Below are 19,724 nucleotides of genomic sequence, written 5' to 3'. Positions count from 1 at the left end.
AGAACGCCTCAATTCTACACAGTGTGCAGCTATTTCTCCCATGAGGTGGGGAGCATTTTAATGCACCATGCTTTTCTAGACAAAGGAGAAAGCCTATTCAACTCAGCAGCATCCTTTAAGATGTACACTAACACTAATTTTTACAATGTGCTCTATTGAACACTTCTCAACATTTTCCAAGACTCTCTCATCCACTCAAAAGGTCTTTTGCATACAACAGCTGAAATGAAATCACACATATTTGTCTTTCTCAAGTCAAATTGTAAAAAGTTGTAGAGATTGCTGTGGTCTATTTTTTTAAAAAGATTTATTTATTATTTATTTATTTTATTTATTTTTGGCTGCGTCGGGTCTTAGTTGCGGCATGCAGGATCTTACGGGATCTTCCACGAGGCATGCGGGATCTTTCGTTGCCGCGTGCAGGTTTTCTCTCTCTAGCTGTGGCACGCAGGCTCCAGGTTGCATGGGCTCTGTAGTTGTGGCACGCGGGCTCTCTTGTTGAGGCGCGAGAGCTCAGTAGTTGTGGCACACGGGCTTAGTTGCCCCGCGGCATGTGGAATCTTAGCTCCCTGACCAGGGATCGAACCCACGTCCCCTGCATTGTAAGGTGGATTCTTTAGCACTGGACCAACAGGGAAGCCCCACTGTGGTCTATATGTAGCAGCTTTATTCTAAGTGCCCCCGGTTCTCTAACCTACCAGTGCTTCCTGATAAAGGAATCCAGTACAATGCTGGAACCAAGATAGATAATCAAGGAAAAATATTTTCTCCTTTTTGCCTTCCTGTCCCTCACCCTCCATGGTCAAAAGAATCTTGGTGCGACCCCCAATGCAAATGGTGAAGCCTTTACACTGAAACTAGTAGTTCACAAAACTTCTGTTTTAAATGAAGCAGGATGATCAGTTAATAAAAAAAGAAACTTCCACTTCTCCAATATGCTTTGGGCAGACGGAACATAAAGCTGAAATCTACTGAATTACTGGTGTAAGGAAGATCCAAAGCACCTGTTAGGTAAGGACTTAGGTGTCACTCTTCATAGCTTCCTTACAAGATACCATTTGATCAAGAGAAAGAGTTACTCATCTTTGTACGTCTATTATTTGAACTAAAAAAAAAAGTGTATTCCATGGATTCTATTAATCTACAATTTAATCATGAGGGAATTCATCACCACTCCAAAGACCTTTTATCTTTCAATTATACACATACTTTTTGTTTCTTCATTTTCCGGTTATAGGTATGTTAACCTAGTAGCCTAGGGAAATAATTCAATTGATTAAATAAAAATTTAATGCAGCAGACAAAAATGTGTGCAATAGTTTCATTTTCCCTATGCTCTTCTAACCCTCATGCCTAGATTTTCTTTTTCTTGTGAATCACAAACAGTTCCTGCTCTCTGTTATAATTTAGAGGCGGAAGAACAAGCTTTAAAGGAAGAAAAGTCATGCAGAGTTATTAAGAAAGATATCGCTAGCTTCCAATTTATTGAATGAATCGTTCAAGAAACCAAAGGGTAACTTTTCAATTAGAAATCTAATTGTACAGCGAAATGGATCTTTGTATTTAATTCAGATTTTTTTCTTTTCTCTCTAACATTTTTCAAAGATTTATTAGGCAAGAAAGATTTGTAATCAATAAATTCAGAGAGAGAGAAAGAAAGGCAGGTAGTGGGAAATTTTCATGTTCCTATAAACAAACATGTAAAGGAATTATTTTCTGATTCAGAAAAGAAAAATTTGTAAACCTTATGCATAACATATGGATATGTTGCCCCCAGAGAACATTGAGAAATGTCTGGAGACATTTTCTGATTGTTAACAACTGAAGGGTATTATTGGTATTTAGTAGGTAGATGCCAAGGGTGCTGATAAATACACAGGACAGCCTCACAACAAAGAAATGTCCAGCTCAAAATGTCTGCAGCACGGAGGCTAAGAAACTTTGACCCACGAACATATATTTTCTTGTTGCCATTTGGTATCAGCCACAGTTATTATTAAGAGATCTTAATAACTATGTAGCTCATACAGAGTAGTATGAAGCTGAAATAATAATGATGAAATTCTATACATTAATGAGGAAGAATTTACCAAAACTTAAACTTTGTCACAAATGTGAAATTCCTGTAAGAGAAATCCCACACCCCCACGTTTGATATTCTTCAGCCTTCAAAATAAGAATATTTTTAGCGTAATAAAGGACTGAATAGCAGTCAACATTCAAGTTTAAGCAACGATTCATTGAACTTTAAAATTTCTACACAATACGGAAGTGTCGCTCTAATGGAAACGAGGTAGCTTTCCTTTGCTAAGAAAACAAACTAAGTTGATTTCGGTGTTTACCAGGACAACAGCAGCTGCGGGTCCCACAAAAGCGTAGAGAAGTCCTCCTTCAAGGGAGAGCCAGCAGCTGAAAATAACATCAGATAAAAACTAACAAAAATTAGTGATAAGGGTTAAACCACTAAAGTGTGATACAAATAACTCGGAATTTTGGCATATTTCAAAGGTTTGTAGTTTCAAAAAAAAAATAGCACAGAAGATGTGGGAAAAAGCTAAAATTAGAGCACTTCATGAGTAAGAAATACTATATACCTCTCACAGAAAAGATGCTTTGATTATAAGGTCTTACTGTCGGGCAGTTAAAACATTCTAGACAAATTACTCTTGCAGTGAGATTTTTATACTGACTTTCAGTACAAAGGTGACGATTAAGTTTTGTAAAATGCTGCTTTACATCCATTATGGAATTTTTCAAATATACTTTGAAGCAAGAACAGCGTGTTTTTAGAGTCTTATATGTGCCATTTACCTGTTCCTCTTTGAGGCCATTGAGATAGTGGGAGACATTGGTTTAAAAGCCATCATTGCAAAGAACGGATAATCAACATTTTGCATGCTTTTTTTTTCCTTCTAATTTTACTTTTTCCTAGACTACTAAAAAAATCACTGAAGATAAGCTTTTGAATAAAAATAAATACAGCTGTGTTTGTTTCAATTACTAGATTCACCAGGAGATGCAGGTTTGCATTGATAGAGACATGGTAACCGCTTAGGTAAAAAGACTCATTCTCTCAGAGCAGAGGGCCGTCAAGAGGTCCTCTTGATGCAGTCACGCCCACCATTTCACACACTTGCCTTTGACCTCTGACCCTTTCCATATTATTTCTCAGTCCCCAGAATCAGCAGACTGCCTCCAAAATGACCAACAATCAACAATTAACAATAACTGTTCTCTCTCTCTTTTAAGAACTTTTCTATATTGGTTGTGGTGGTGGTTACATGACTTACGCATTTGTTAAAACTCACAGAATTATATACACTTAATAAGGTGAATGTTACTATGTAAATCAGTGCGTGCGTGCGTGCGTGCATGTGTGTGGATTCAAAGTCTGCATCTAGTTATTGCTCCTTGGCCATAACAGCAGATAGGTAAAATTCTACTTTCCCACTTTGAGGTCGACGATTTAATACCTATTTTAAAAATAAAATACCTGGAGAAAAAGCCCTTAGTCTGATAGAACGCTTCAGTTTGGTGTCCCTGAGACTGCCACTCAATTTCTACTGCATTTTTGTGTAAATTCATCTTCAAACTGATACATTCCTCATCGTATTGCATTCATTGTTAATCATACACTCCTTGAAAGTTGGAACTGTGCCATATATAATCCTACTTCTTTCCATGTCCCCAACATGGTGCCTTTCAAAAAGAGGCATGCTACTGGGAAAAGCGATAGCTTAAAGGTAGTGGCGCTGTACTAGGACTGCAAAAAGAGGCATGCCACTGGGAAAAGCGATAGCTTAAAGGTAGTGGCGCTGTACTAGGACTGCAAAAAGAGGCATGCCACTGGGAAAAGCGATAGCTTAAAGGTAGTGGCGCTGTACTAGGACTGCAAAAAGAGGCATGCCACTGGGAAAAGCGATAGCTTAAAGGTAGTGGCGCTGTACTAGGACTGCAAAAAGAGGCATGCCACTGGGAAAAGCGATAGCTTAAAGGTAGTGGCGCTGTACTAGGACTGCTCTACAGCATATGCTACCAGGGAGTTTCTCCCGTACTGTAGATTGCATAAGAAAAGCAAGTGCTCTGATGACAGGAGTTCTTGCAATTCTTTGGAGGTTTCTTTTGGGTGGCAGATGAAGTGGTGTCTTTTGGCACACTCTCCAGTTGGATGTACCCACTGGAGGGCTTCATTAGCAACGATTCCTATCTCAAACCTGAGCACAGTTAAACAGGACATCTCCCTTTAAGACGTAAGCCTCTAATAAGATGCACATCTCTTTCCTCATTTCTCTACTGTCTCCTCAACTTGAAAGAGCAGATGAAGTAAAATATGAAAGTGCATTGTTTTACATTTGAAATATTAAATGTAGTCTTGACTTACAAATTCTCTCATAGAATGTTATCAGTATTCCAGCTCTGATTAGGGTGGGCTGATGCCACATCCCTTTTTCTCCCTTCTGATTTCTTCCATAGCCCAGGAATTTTCTAGTGTGGAGTCTATTGAGTCCCTGACCTACAGGTTCCAATATGCATTACCTTAACATAGCAACAAAACTTGAACTAACGTGACATAATTTGGTGGCTACCAGTATATACCATCATCTGTGAATCAGAAGCTCAGATCGGAATCATATTCTAAAATGTAAACATGTCAAGGTTTATCCAGTTCTTTAAAAAAGGTATCTGAGATTGAACATGCAAAGTAAATATTGAAATATTTTAGAAATTAAGGACACGGGTCTTACAAAGAAATGGGAGACTGAAACAAGAATTCTGAATAGTCCTGCAGCATTTAATGTCTAACTTTTGTGCATTTAAGCCACTTACATCATTCCTCAGTAATGTGACTTATACCACTGTTAATGACTCAATGATAAAGTGCAAGCCATCAGCAGTGCCAGCCAAGACTAATGAAGCATATTTGATGATTTACTTAATTATAAACAAGACTTATCACCGTGGACGGACTTACTAGTGATCAGTGCCATATCCTTTTGTCCTGGTGAAGCCTACTGATGTAGCCACCACTAATGCTGGTAAACCTGCAAGAAAAGCATTGTCACACTTCACATTCAGCTACAACCACTGTGCACACTGGCTCAAGCAAAGCCAGAACAAACTTGGAGTGCTGAAATTGGAGGAACTACCTTCAGATGAATCACTTCATAAAGTATGTTTCCATTACAAAATTTCTTCCAAGTACAAAAACATGAGTACGACAGCTGGGTTTTTAAGTCAGCGCATTTCTCTGACGTTGCTAGGTTACCACCGCATTTGACATGGGTCTAAAGGAAACTCATAACAGAGATTTAGTATATCTATTGTTTTTTTCCCTAGGGGTTTACACTCTTATAAAGGAAATTTATATTTTTAAAATCAGAAAGGCAAAAAATGGATGTTCTGGTGTGATGGAATATCACAGAAATGGAACATTCAGTTGGCCTCATATTGATTCACATCAAGTTGTACTTATAATAAGATAGAAAGAATAAATCACTTAATTCTTTATGATTTACTTATAATAACAAGAATGTAGGAACAGGGTTAAGGGCCCAAGGAATTGATTTTTAGGCTTCCTGCTCATCCTCCTTTAACAATCCTGAACAAAGTTCAGGGAATTTATGCCAGTTTTTCTTCATGAAAAAAAAGAAGGTAGGTATCACTCCAGGCAATACTTAGTCCCTCTTGGCATTCAAGTGCCTGCATTCCTGCACCAATTCCGACCTGACATCTTTTAGTTTATGTTTCTATGAATCACGCTTACCTTGCTCAAGTTCAATGGAAACTCCCTGTGTTTGGCGAATGGGGTTCAGTCTAACCTAATGGTTTATCCGGTCATGCCTTTTTTTCAGGAAGTCCATGTTTGTGTTTTCAGGTTGAAAAATCCATCATCTAATCATCTTCCTGTGTCCCCTCCATCCATCTTCTTTCTTCCTATCATTTTTCCTTATTCTCTTCCGGGAATCTTCAAATGACATCACGTTCCTTCACGAGGTTTAAATGATGGGAACTGTAAAGACCACCTCTGAGGGACACATCATGTTTTTTTAAACAAATGCTGGTCTCTCTCTCTCTGCATATATATGATATTATATGTATGTGTATATGTATATATCTCTCTGTATATATATATGTACACACATATATTTGTAAATATATGTATGTATATAATTATATATATAATGTCTCTTCCTCCCCCTTTCGTGTCCTCCTTCTTCTCCTTCTTTTCTTCCTTTTTCATATAGTTGACTTTTTTGATTAACCAGACCAAGTTTGTTAGAAAAAAATTCTCTTCTGGGTCCTAGCTGAAGAGCTAATAGTCTTCATTCCATACAATTTAGATTAAAAAATTTTCTAAATTATTATGTTGCACTTTGCCATCATGAAACTCATATGCCACTATTCTGCCCACTCCCAGACCTCCTGACAGTCTAGAACCATTGGTTTAGCTTTTTTGCTACCCAGAGTAGTTTAATATTAGCTGTCATCCTGGAGACCAGCTGTGCACCCTTCTCCTCAATATCATCTTTGGTAATGATGTTAAATAAGGTAGTTAAGTTTCCTGAAAATTGCTACTCTTTATACTTCAAGGAAAGTGTTCATTTCCCTGCATACTATAGTTCTTGGACCAAATCAATTCCTGATTCAACTTTAGAGGGTCTTTATAACATGAAATCCAGACAAAAATTTTAAGAAACTGTTAAGTACATTACATACTCCAATCTCTTCTTAATGGTTTTCCCATTTCCCTGTGCAGACATGACATCCCCTAGCTGAAAACTGATGGATAATCTTCGTGTTCTTGGTCCTATTTTTTCCAGCATGAATTATTCGGGTATGGTAATAAGTCCACTTATTTGTAATTTTTCAGGGTCCCTCTAGCATCCTATTCTCCAGTCTTCTGGTACATTAGGCATTTGTTATATATTTGGTCCAAAATTCCTCAGTTTTTTTTAGTGCAGGTCTTTTGAAACTTAAAGGCAAATAAGACAAAATCCTGTTTTTTTTTTCCTAAAACTAGTTTCTTAAGTGAATTAAACTAATTAATTAATTAATTATAATTAAACCAATTTATTAATTCCAATTAAACATTAGAATTGGTCCTTTGAAATGTATAGGTCTTCCAGATGTCCATTTCATAAGTCAATGTGAGAGAAACTTTTCCTAAAGAAGAATTAATTCATCCTCAGCCCGTCAGCAATTCTGTGTTTCCTTTGAGGACCCCATGGACTAGCCATGAGGTTTCATTCATGGTCTGAACAGCTTTCTCCTGTGACGCGAATAGCTCTATTGAAATGGACTGCTCAGAGTTTTCTTGTGGGGAGTATAGTACATGGTTAGTGTACATGACTAGAACATCATGCTTTGAGCCCTGAACATCTTAAGACATTTTGTGTTTCCAGAACCTATTAGTAGAGAACACTTTGATTTCCTGCCTGTAGATACCTCAGGTCTCATTTCCTACTACGTGGGCACTATTGATTATCAACCGACCAGCTACGTGATCATCTAATATTCATTCCTTTTTCAAGTTCCAAACACTCAAAGAATGTTCAAATATGATCAGCCTCCTATATTTCCACTTCCACATATCAAATTAGACAAAGTAGCCTGGGGATAATCACACTCTCCAGCTTCATTCATTACAGAAGTGTTCAAGGTCATTTTAACAAGAGCACAAAATGGAATATTAATATGCTTACCCCATCCAAGGCACAAAAAGCGTTTCCTTATAAGCCGCGTCCTAATTTTTCCAGTTACAGCCATATATGATTGCCACGCCTCAGTCAAAACCCAACAGAATGAAGCCAGGAAGAAAAAGTGCAAAAATGCAGTGGTGGTTGTACAGATGCTCTGTGGAAACAGAAAAGACTCACACTTAATATGCGGGCATCACGTGTCCTTCAGAAGGTTGTTAATCTCCAACTCATTGCTTTTACTTCAAATATCTACCTCTGCTTTGTGACAGAGTAATTATTTACAGAAATTAGAAACCCTGGAGTCTTTATGCTGTGCATTATCTATGATAGAAAAAAATGTCCTAATTCCACTTGTGTGTTCAACATTTTATGAGGTGAAGCCTGAATGTAAATTTAAACTCAAGGGAGATTTAAATTACTACTTTACTTGAATTTTTTTCTTGAAACATAATTATGGGAATGATCCTTTCTTTGGGTTAATTTAAGTTACAGACATCTTGCATAATTCTTTTTGGTACATTCTTTATCCTTCCTTTTTAACCAATAATGCTTTGTTGTATTATCTGTTGATGTTAAGATTATATCGCCACAGCCTTTCAAAAGAAAAAAATTACTATGCTTTTTTATACAAGTGTGATATTCAAGGTGTAAGAGCAAAGTACAAAATGAGGTCTGGTTAATAGCCTAGAAGAAAATAGCATACGTATTTCAAAGTACTTAATACATTGCTCTGTGTTATTACACTATAATGTGTATCCTAATCAAATCATTTTGAAAAGCTAACCAAGTCACTGGCAGTACACAGCCATGATTTCAGAGATCTTTTTCTTTGTGCAACTTAATCACTTAAATGTGCCACCATTAGTTACTTGTGACTCGTCTGCAAAGATGAGCGGCTTCATTTTGGTAAAGGCTGCTACTTACTTCACTACTGGTATAATTTTCTTTGTGTAAATCTTGTTAAAATGCCAGTCTTTATAAACCAGTCCCAGTAACCAAACTAATTTCTTCCTTTCTCAGTTTCAGTCTTGCTGTTTCCAAAAATTGAAAAAAAGCAAAACTTATAGAGCTACAAAAAAAATCACTAAAAACTCATAACAAAGAAATAAAACTACAATCCCCATCCTCCCATCTCCAATCCGATCCACTATAGTAGAATATCTTAAAAAAAAATTTAACCCAAATTATTCAAATTATTTGTTTATTCTTTGGAAATTCACCAGATGTTAATTTAGCTTTTCAGTTCTTTTAATCATATAAAAAAACACTTTACCATGTTTATCTCACCAGGTTGTTTTAATGAGGAGGGATAATGTACAGACGCTGAGTAGGACTGTGTTAGGCAGATGGCAACTGCTTAACCGATTATGAGTATAATCATCATTATTTTAAGTAGTGCTAAAAATGCTGTTACCATTTTTCAGCACGGGATTCCTTATTTCATGTGGTACTTAAATCTACTTGGTACTTAAGTTTATTCTTACAAAATTGATAGGAATTTGGGACTGACATGTACACACTGCTGTATTAAAAATGGATAAACAACAAGGACCTACTGTACAGCACAGGGAACTCTGGTCAATATTATGTAACAACCCAAATGGGAAAATAATTTTAAAAAGAATAGATACATGTATATGTATAACTGTATCACTTTGCTGAAACAATCACAACATTGTTAATCAACTCTAATACAAAATAAAAAGTAAAAAAAAGCAATCCATAAAGAAATTGATAACTTTCAGTCTGAGAAAGTCATGGATTTCCAGCACCTTCTTCCTCATCCCTTTACTCCTGTTTGAGCCATAATGTAGGAGCTTTAACCAACTGTGATTCCTCCTGTACTTGAGACACAGACTTTTTTCCACATTGAAGTTTAAACATCTGGAGGCTGATTACTTTGCTCCTTCTTGATCTGTGGTCCCTGATCCCGATTTGAATTTCAAAGATAACCCTTCCATTCAATCCCTGGACTAGTTACACTTTCTAATTCACCTGTCATTTCCTTCCAACTGGTCGTCTCCTCTCAGTTTTATGTGTTTATTGATTTATAAACTATCAGTACAGGGTTATATGAAACAATGCAAAATGTTGAAATGTTTAAATGATACGTGCTAGAGGCACTGAAATTTTGTAAGAAGTAGTAAAATGCTCAAGGTCTCACTACAGTGACTTAATTTGCTCTCGCTATATTATGCTTGTTACTTTGGGATTTCTGAGACTCCCTTTAATTCTAATGTAAATTGAAATACACAAAATACAAATAATTTGGGGTTACTGACATTTATATTTCGAGAATTCATGTCTCTCCGGACAATAATATGGCCACAACATGTGTGGGGAATATACAGTAATGAGAGAAGTAAGACCTATTTCTATGGGTGGTGGCATTCTACTATGATCAGATGAAATTCATATACATCTAGAAAGTGCTCCAAGTATGGAATTAAGCTGTCTCAACGTAAGAAAGGTGTATCTGTGGACTAAAGAGGTCTAAAGTTATGAAACTAATCTTGTACGAAGGGTACAGCAAAACCCTATGATGCTGAGAGAGAGGGAGCTACATTTTGCTTCATTATCATGTGAAGGATCAGTATACTCAGATATGCAGTTCATGAAATACACGCTGATTTTTCTACTGATGTGTTATATTTGCTAAGCTGTCTTTTAAAGTACAACTTTTATAAATAGAAATTTTCAAATAAAGTCTGTTATTTTCACATTTGTCCCATCAGTTTCCAGAAGGTGGCCACTCTAAGTCTGGGGCTCAGGATTCTCTGATTCTTCTTCCACAGAACCTAAATCCCACATCTGTAACCCACAGAGATCATCCATCCTTGGATCCCCACAGGACTGGGGACTTTTCCACTTATAAACTCAAAACTCTGATTTTCCTTTTCTGTCAATGTTCACGTCTTGTCACTTGCTCAATTATTCCTGCCACCGGACCCTCTGTGGTGACCTCCACACTCTCACACCCTGTCTTTATTCAGCCGGTGTGTGTCTGCTCTCAACTCCACCATAGCTGGGTCTTCACAGCTTTTGCCACTACAAGCACAAGACTCACTAGCTCCCCAAGCTCGTCATCCACTTCTTCGGCTCATCCTTCCCTGTCAGACCCAATTTGGTCCTGCTTGTGTATGAAGAGTGTTGTTGACAAATATTACAAAACTTGGAAAGGTATTTAACTTGGCAAACTGAGGACAGTTTATACCTATAACCTTCACGTACACTCTTTATCACAAATCCATAGGGACAACAGAAAATGTTGCATAAAATAACTGGAAAGAAAAGATATGTAAACTGTGTTAGACTAGGTACTGTGAGAAATGCCTGAAAAACAGAAAGCTGACGAGGGAGGAATGAAGAATACCAAGCCCAAAGCTACCCATTAGGAGCAGAGATTAAGACATGGAAAGTAGGAGATTTAAGATATATGGATGATACAGAGGTTCCTACATCTGTTTAAAAGTATTTTTGGAAGAAAAAAAAGAGAGAAAATTTGGGGAGGAGGAAGCCTTTAAAGAAATATTATGGGGAAATTTCTCAGAACATTAAAGATCCGCTAGCTGAAAGACAGATACACACACACACACACACACACACCAATATGTACTGTGATGAAATCTGTGAACATCAAGAATAAAGAGAAAATCTTAAAAGCTGTCAGAATCGAAAGAAAGATTACTTACAAAGGAATAAGAATCACATTGACGTCAGATTCCTTGTGAGCAGCCCAGGATATAAGAAGACAATAGGCTATCTTCAACATTCTAAGGGAAAATAACTTTGCAGAATTCTACACCCAGCAAAACTATTATTCAAGTAGAGGCAGAAATAAAGACATTTTTAGAATGGAAATGAACTTTGAAGTTTACTACCTTAAGATTCTCTCTGAAAGAATTGCTAGACAATAAAAACCAATAATAATAAAAAATCCAGAGGAAGGGAGTGAGACAAAAGAAGTCTCATGAATATCAATATTAAAATATGTTAAGTCTAAATAAATGCTTATTAAAAATTAAAAATATATATTCATTATATAGCCACTTGGATATATAATTCAAAATACTATCAATGAGGGCTAAAAAGTGAGAGATAAAAGTTGCAAGGGAGCAGGGGAATTTAAAAGTATGTTGAAGCCTCTTTTTTGGTCTGCAAGAATATTTCAGATACTGATCAACTCTAGATGTTAGAAAAACATGTTTGAACATTTATGTTAACAATGTTAAGGTAACCAAAAAAAGGTGGAAACAAATAATATATTTTTAAAATAGTAGAAAAATTGAACTAAGAAAAATCTATCAGTCCAATTAAAGGTAGGCAAAAGGACAACTAGAAAACATAATACATAGAAAAATTAAATGAGAATAAGAATAATTCCAAACTACAGGAATTACAATAAATGGGAATGCTTTAGATTCACTAGTTAAAAGTTAAGAACTTTTATCCTGGATAAAAAAAAAAAAAATCCAGTAATGAATTTATAAGGGACCTCAAACACAATGACACAGGAAGACTGAGGATAAAGAGATGAAAGAGCTATACTAAGCAAATGTTAATAAGCAAAAATCAGATGTCACAATGTTAATATTGAAAAGAGCATTAAAAGAGATGAAGGACTTTTCATACTGATAAAAGGAGGAGGCCATAAAGAAGTTTCCAAAGTAACACATTTCTATGAAACTCATCACAAGTTTCCAAAGTATATGAAACAAAACCTGAGAAAACTACAAGGACAAACTGTCAAACTAAGTTTACAATAAAAGACAACCTATAGCTCTCAGAAAGTCACAGAAAAGTGGAGAAAAATAGTAATATGGAATACTATAACAATCAGTAAAAGTGATTAATCTTCTTTCTTTGCAATATTATACATACAAAACAACATGTGCAGTTCTTTAAAATACAAATAGAATATTTATAGCAGTTAACTAGTCCTAGGACAGAAAGTAGAATAAAATAAACTTAAGTAATTTGATAACATACAGGACATTTTCACAAACTACAATGTAATGAATTTAGAAATCAAAATTAAAATTCTGTACCTCTTGGGGGGAAAACTTTTAAATAATTAATGAATTAAAGAGAAATTAAAATCCAAATTATAAACTATTTAGAACTGAAAAACAGTATCAAAACTTGTGCAATTTTGCTATGACAGTACTCAGGATAGTTAAAGCCTTAGATAGAAGACAAGAGGAAATGAAAATAAATGGGCCACTTAAAGAAATCAGAAGAAGGAGTTTTATAAAGACAAAAGCAGAAATTACAAATGAAAAAATTTTAAAACAGTCAAATTGATCTATAAAACCCAAGCTGATTCAAGAGGCTAATAAAACAGCTACACCTTTGGCTATTGTGATTTTTTAAAGGGTGGAGGAGAAAGAAAAATAAATAACATTAGGAATAAAAAAATGTTATTAAAAGTATAATAAAAGAATAGCAGGTAATATATATATAAAATTGAAAATCTACATAAGATGGACATTCTTCAAGAAAAACATAAATGATCAAAATTGGCCTGAGAGATAAAATTTAATCTTAGCTAAAATGGAAAGGTAGTAAAAGGTAATAAAAGAAATCTTCAAAACAGAAGTGACAGAAGTTTCATAAAAATTTACCGGCAAATTCTAACAAACTTAATGTACTATAAGTCCCATTTTATAAAATATTTTCAGGCCAAAGAAAAAGATTAGAAGCATCTGATTCATTTTACAAGGCTAGAATAACATTGACATCAAAATGAACAAGAAAACTATGAGCCACTTTCACTTATCTACATAAATGTGAAAGTATTAAATTAAAGATCAAATCCAGAAATACAGAAAAAAAGATAATAAACCACTGTCAAATAAGTGTGCCCACTAACGCAGGATGATTTCAACATTTAAAGTGACCTCAATATAATTTATTATATTAACAGATTAAAGAAACCATGTGATCATATCAATAAATGTGAAAGAATTTGATAAAATTCAAAATCCAATGATCATTTAAGATATCTTCATTACATATTACAAATAGAGGAGAACATTCTTACTTAATAAGGGTGATCTCTCCAAACTTATGATTGAAAATCATATCTAATAGTGAAATATTAGCAGCATTCCCATCATGAATAAAAGCATGCCCACCGTCACCTCTACTATTCTAAATTGTATAGGAGGTCCTCACCAAAACAATACAAGAAAAAGCAATAGGAAAGGAAGAGACAATATTTTCATCATTGCAGAAATATATCTCCTTACTAGAAAACCCAAAAGGATCAATTTTTTAAACAATTGGAAATAATAAGAAGAATCAACAAAGTGGCTGGAAATAAGATCAACATACAAATATTATATTTCCTGTACACTGATATCAATATACAAAACTGACTTCCTTATATACGAACAATATCCATTGGAAGATGTAATACAAAATTTCTAATTAATCATGACAGATTTGTCTCTCTTCTCCCTCCCAAACCATGTTAAAATGGCCAAAGTTTTAAACAGGAAAAAAAGAGAATAAGCAGTAGACAAGAGTGAACTCAAGGCATTGACAAATTCAGAAGATGCTGAGGGAAGGAGGTGTAACTGACTTAGAGTGGCAGAGAAAGTTACAGCCTAAGTGCTTGTAGGGTGAGGGGGTGGTGGAAGAAATACTGACTGTAATGGAGCCAATTCACTCTGCAGACCTTCAGAGGGTTTAACACGTGGAAACAGTAGGGGCCAGAAATGGAAGGAAGACCCAGGTTTGCATGGGACTGAAAAAGAGCCAGGTTGGTTGAAAACTCTACATACAGAGTAGCTGAAACTATTTCTTCCCAGCTCAATGCAGCCTAGCACTGTCACAGGGAGGCTTAGTCTTTGGAAAATTCAGTGGGTTGGGTTCTGAACTCAGACACCAGTCTCGTGGTTAAGTGTACAAGGCAGATACAAATGTATATATTAACCCATAGGGCCCTCCCTCTCTTTCCCCCTCACTTCTACTCCCCAAATGCCAGCAGGTCAGAGGTTAAAATTCTCCCCCAAAGGCGAAAAATCTTCATACACTGGCTCATCCTTGATTAACATATAGATTACCTTTCAATAAGTCCATCTACCCTAGTAGAGAGCTTCAAGTCACTTTTTAGGGCCTTGCTTTTATATATGGTTACACAGCCAAGGATAATTAGATAATTGAAAAAATCTTCCAACGTGGAAGAGCGAAAAAAAGCCAAGCAAAGAAAAAAAAAGTGAGGTGGGAGGAGAGATAATAGAGGTAACAGAAAAATTAAAACTTCCAAAACAGATTAAGTCCTTCAGAAACTGAGAAAAGACATTGCACCTATAAAACAAAATCACTAGGGAAAGATTATCAGATGAAAGAAAAGGTCCTATTCACAATAACAACCAAAATTATAAAACACCTCAAATACATTTAACAAAAATGTGCAGGAGCTTCATGTAGAAAATTCTAACATTTAATTAAAGTACACAAAACAAGACATGAATAGATGGGAAATATATTATGTACATGAATTGGGAGGTTCAGTGTCATGTAAATGTCAATCTTCTCCAAATTGATAAATATATTCAATGCAATTCCCATCAAATTTTTTTTTTTAAGTTTGACAGGCCAATTCTAAGTCATGGAGCAAACCAAATACAAAGAATCCTCCAGGAAGTCTCAAAAGAAGAATAAAGCAGGATAGAGGTTTTCCTAATAGCATAAAAGAGAATAACATGTAGTCAGAGGATCACCATCCCCATTTGGCACATGAGGGTTTGGAGACACAAGTAACTTGGCCCATGTTTCATGGTTACTGAATGAGGAGGAACAATTAAGACATTGTCTCTGACCCCAGAGCTTGTGCACTTCCTTAACTACATAACTACACTACATTTTGACAATGATTTTTTGCTCATTAATAGCTTAAGCCTCACAATCTTTTTCATCTTTTTCAGGCCCCAACTTCCCCCCTTACTCTTATATCAGATGAGCTTGCCTTCAACATTACTGATGAGGTACAGACCATCAAAAGTATTGTTAATCTCATATTCCCTGGGACCCTTAGCTTCATCTACCTCTGCCTTCTTTCCAGAGCAGACCCTCACCCTTCCAGGAGCTGGTGTAATAGAGCTAAAAGGCAGGTTCACACACTGCTTCATCTGCTGTAAAAATGAGGATCCTGACAGCACCTACTTTGTAGGACTGTTGTAAAGGTTAAAAGACATGATCTATGTAAAGAGCTTGATACACAGTAACTACTCTGGACCCTACATTTGGTCAGCTCTATACTTTCCCCATTTAGTTAGCTCCTATATGTTTATATACATAATCTCCTAGCCTACAAATCTGTTAAAATATCTATCCTCAACCATCAAACCAACTAATCAACCTCCTTTTTATTGTTTTTTTTCCTTTGTTTCTCATCCAGTTGCTTTCTCTCTTTCCAATTGTCAAAATTCTTGAAAGGTTAAGCTGTTCATCCACTTCGTTACTACCAGCTCACATATTTTCTTCTTGCCATAAAGCATCTCCCGTGAATTGCCCTCCCACAAGAATAACCCATGACTTCCTAACTTCCAGAGCTCATGAATGGAATTTTTTTAGTTTGCCACACAAACTTTGGACCTCAACATTCTCACGCATCATGAGATCTTTACTATATGATCTTTAAAGGCTTCCCTAGCTCTAAAATTCTACAATATCAGGAATACTCTCTAATTAAAGACCTCATCAGGATATTTACTTCTTCTTGAATTAATTTAATTTTTAATTAATTAATTTTGGAAATTTATGTTTTCCCAGGAAATTATCCTTTTCATTTATATTTTCCAATGTCTTAGTATCTGGTTGTATACTATAATGTTCTCATAAGTTTTAAGAAATACCATTTGTTCATTTCTAAGGTTGCTTATCTATATTTCTTACTTCTTATTAGGTTTATCAAAGATGTCTATTTTACTAGTTTATTTCAAACCTTAATGATTCTTTAATTCCAACTTAAAAAATATTTTACATTACTACAGTGAAGAATTTTTCAAAGTGTGAAATATAATTATTTACTGTTTTCATTTGGCAGATTTTCAAGAATTCTAAGAATAAAACACAGTGTTTACCTTATTTCCAACATGCAAATAAATCAGAGAGTAGGGTGTTAACATTTAAAAATAAGTAATCTTAGATAACTATTTTGTAAATATTTCAAAAAAGCAAAAGAGAAAATGTTTTTGATGAGAGATACATGATATAATAAAACCTCCATGGAACATATAGAATGCAGAGAAACCTGATTTTGTTAAAAATATGAAAAATAGAATATTGAGATGAAGCACTCCAGGAAAATATTTATAAACTATAAAACAGTATCAATATCCATATACTTTAATTTCAGCATTTACAGAGAAATCAAGAATTATTGCAGTTATCACAACATTTTAACAATCTTAGACAAACTGAAATAATTCCTTAATATGAACGAATTCTTATTTGAATTATTTTAATACTTTCCTGTATTCACATACTGATTTGTCCATAATAAATGAATTATAAATGTGTATACCTTGCTATTCACATGGAATAAAACATGTATTCAATACAAGACACATACAGAATAATTTTGGGATGCATCCATAACTCTTTACATATGAATGTTGTTATGGGAAGAAATTATGGCTCACCACCATTGTGATTTTCAAAGACAGTCCTTTAAAGGCTACACTAATAATTTCCTATTTGTAATATTCAGAAAACGGTAGTTCTTACAGACTAAAAATGAATTGTTGTGAGGGTGAAATAAGATAATGGATAAAAAGGGCTTCACACAAAGGTAGTACATAACTTCACACACAGTAAGTGCACAATAAATGATAGATGTTAATAATAGATCATAATTAAAAGCTTAATCAAATACATGAATTATTTTCATTTGGCAAAACAAACTTATTTAAAGATATTTTACTACATTTTAAAAGATGAGGAGAAAACTAAGTTGTCAAGCACATCCTCTGTCTTAAACACTAATTTCACAGCAATGTTACAAGGTCAATATTTATAAATGAGGAAATGAAACTCAGTGAAGTCGTGTCTGAAGTTGCACAGGTAGCAAATGAAGAAGCATATGCTCCTTTCACTACAGTATCCTGCCTGTGCCGTGAAGGACCCGATTTTGCTAATACTCATATTTATGTGGTTATACTATATCTTTTCAAGCCACCAAAAATTCTTTTTGAAATAAAAGTGTATAGCTTTTAAATAAATAGATGTTATTATAAACAAACAAAAAGGATATTAAATGATTTGTCCTTATTGTCCAAATCATCACCAAATAAAACAGAAAAATGCACCATTTAAAAGTATAGCTTTACAACAAATAATAAATGTTGGTGAGGATGTGGAGAAAAGGGAACCCTAGTACACTGTTGGTGGGAATGTAAATTGGTGCAGCCTCTATGGAAAACAGTATGAAGTTTTCTTAAAAAACTAAAAATAGAGTTGCCATATGATTCAGCAATTCCACTCCTGGGTATATATCCAAAGAAAATGAAAACACTAGTTCTAAAAGATACATGCACCCCAATGTTCATAGCAGCATTATCTACAATAGCCAAGATATGGAAGCAACCTAAGTGTCAATCAGCAGATGAATGGATGAATATACTCAGCCATAAAAAAGAATGAAATTTGCCATTTGCTACAACATGGATGAACCTGAAAGGTATTATGTTTAGTGAAATAAATCAGACAAAGACAAATGCTGTATGTTATCACTTATATGTGGAATCTAAAAAATAAAATAAATGAATGAATAAAACAAAACAGAAACAGACTCACAGATATAGAGAACCATCTAGTGATTGCCATTGGGGAGAGAGATGGGGGAGGGGCAAGATAGGCTGGAGGTTAAGAGGTACAAACTATTGTGTATAAAATAGGTAAGCTACAAGGATATATTTATACAGCACTGGGAATATAGTGAATATTTTTTAAAATGGAGTATAATCTACAAAAATATTGAATCACTATATTGTACACCTGAAACTAATATAATATTGTAAATCAACTATCTTTAATTAAAAAAAGAAAAAAAATTGTTGAGACAGTAGGTTTCATGTTAAGTGTTCTATGAAAAACAAAAACAACAACAAACAACAACAAGAAAGGGACACAAGGCAACTTTGGAAAGTGTTGGATGTATCTACTACCTTGATTGTGGTGATGGTATAGTGAGTGTTTGTGTATGTTTAAACTCATCAAATTGCACACATTAAGTATGTGCAGTTCTTTGTATATCAATTATACCTTAATAAAGCTGTTTTTAAAAAAGTACAGTTCTGGTTATATAGATTCCACCAACACATATGCAAATGCCAAATGGAATGAATCATTAAAACCAGTAAGTGTTGTGGCTTTAAGCATCATCATTTCACTAAATTAAATGAAAACTTTATGGTATTAAGGATTCAATCAGAATCTTTCTGTTAATGTCACTTCTTCAGCCTCCCTCATTCCATAGCTGCTGTGACATGCTACATCAACAGCAATGTCATTTGCAGAAAACTGACAAACATCTCTCATAGACCCAGATACTTAGCTTGTGCATTGTTCCCCTTGGATGTAAAGGAAAATATCAAGAGAAGAGACGTAATGGACTTTAGTTCTCTCTTGAAAACTCTTGGCTCACCATTAAAAGTTCTAATACTCGCTTAAAATCAGTGGCACAAAACTATGATGAGGAAATGTTATTATATTATTATCTCTCTGATTCATCTTTTTTGAAAAAAAATTGAACAATACAAGAAAGACATTGCTAAATAGTCATGTATGATATGAAATAGTTAATGAGTAAAGGAACAATATCAATGGTTGGTAAATATGAATACCTCAAACAGTAATAACTCTTATTTGCTAGATTTTTATAATTTCATATTAAAATAAAGCAGCACTATTAAAAAGAAAATAAATGCTAGATAGATGTCAATAGAGATAAAAATCTGTTCCACAGATGTCAAAAATATGTATCTTGCAAAAACATGTTCCTAATTTGCAGAC

The 19,724-nt window shown here is 34.8% G+C and overlaps 1 protein-coding gene across 1 annotated transcript in view; it reads right to left on the bottom strand.

The window, feature by feature from the left end:
• The window catches only part of ADGRB3 (adhesion G protein-coupled receptor B3), a 785,278-nt gene that overhangs the window by 48,971 nt on the left and 716,583 nt on the right, over nt 1-19,724 (bottom strand). The window contains exons 20-22 of the mRNA XM_061207676.1: nt 7,704-7,854; nt 4,973-5,042; nt 2,343-2,409 (exon numbers count right to left, since the gene is read on the bottom strand). Of these exons, the coding sequence (XP_061063659.1) occupies nt 2,343-2,409; nt 4,973-5,042; nt 7,704-7,854 (288 nt within the window). The remainder of the gene's footprint in view (nt 1-2,342; nt 2,410-4,972; nt 5,043-7,703; nt 7,855-19,724) is intronic.

Source organism: Eubalaena glacialis, chromosome 12, assembly GCF_028564815.1.
Source record: "Eubalaena glacialis isolate mEubGla1 chromosome 12, mEubGla1.1.hap2.+ XY, whole genome shotgun sequence".
In the NCBI taxonomy this organism is placed as follows: domain Eukaryota; kingdom Metazoa; phylum Chordata; class Mammalia; order Artiodactyla; family Balaenidae; genus Eubalaena; species Eubalaena glacialis.
Note: the sequence above shows the minus strand (reverse complement) of the source record. Positions and strands in the feature narration are given on the sequence as shown.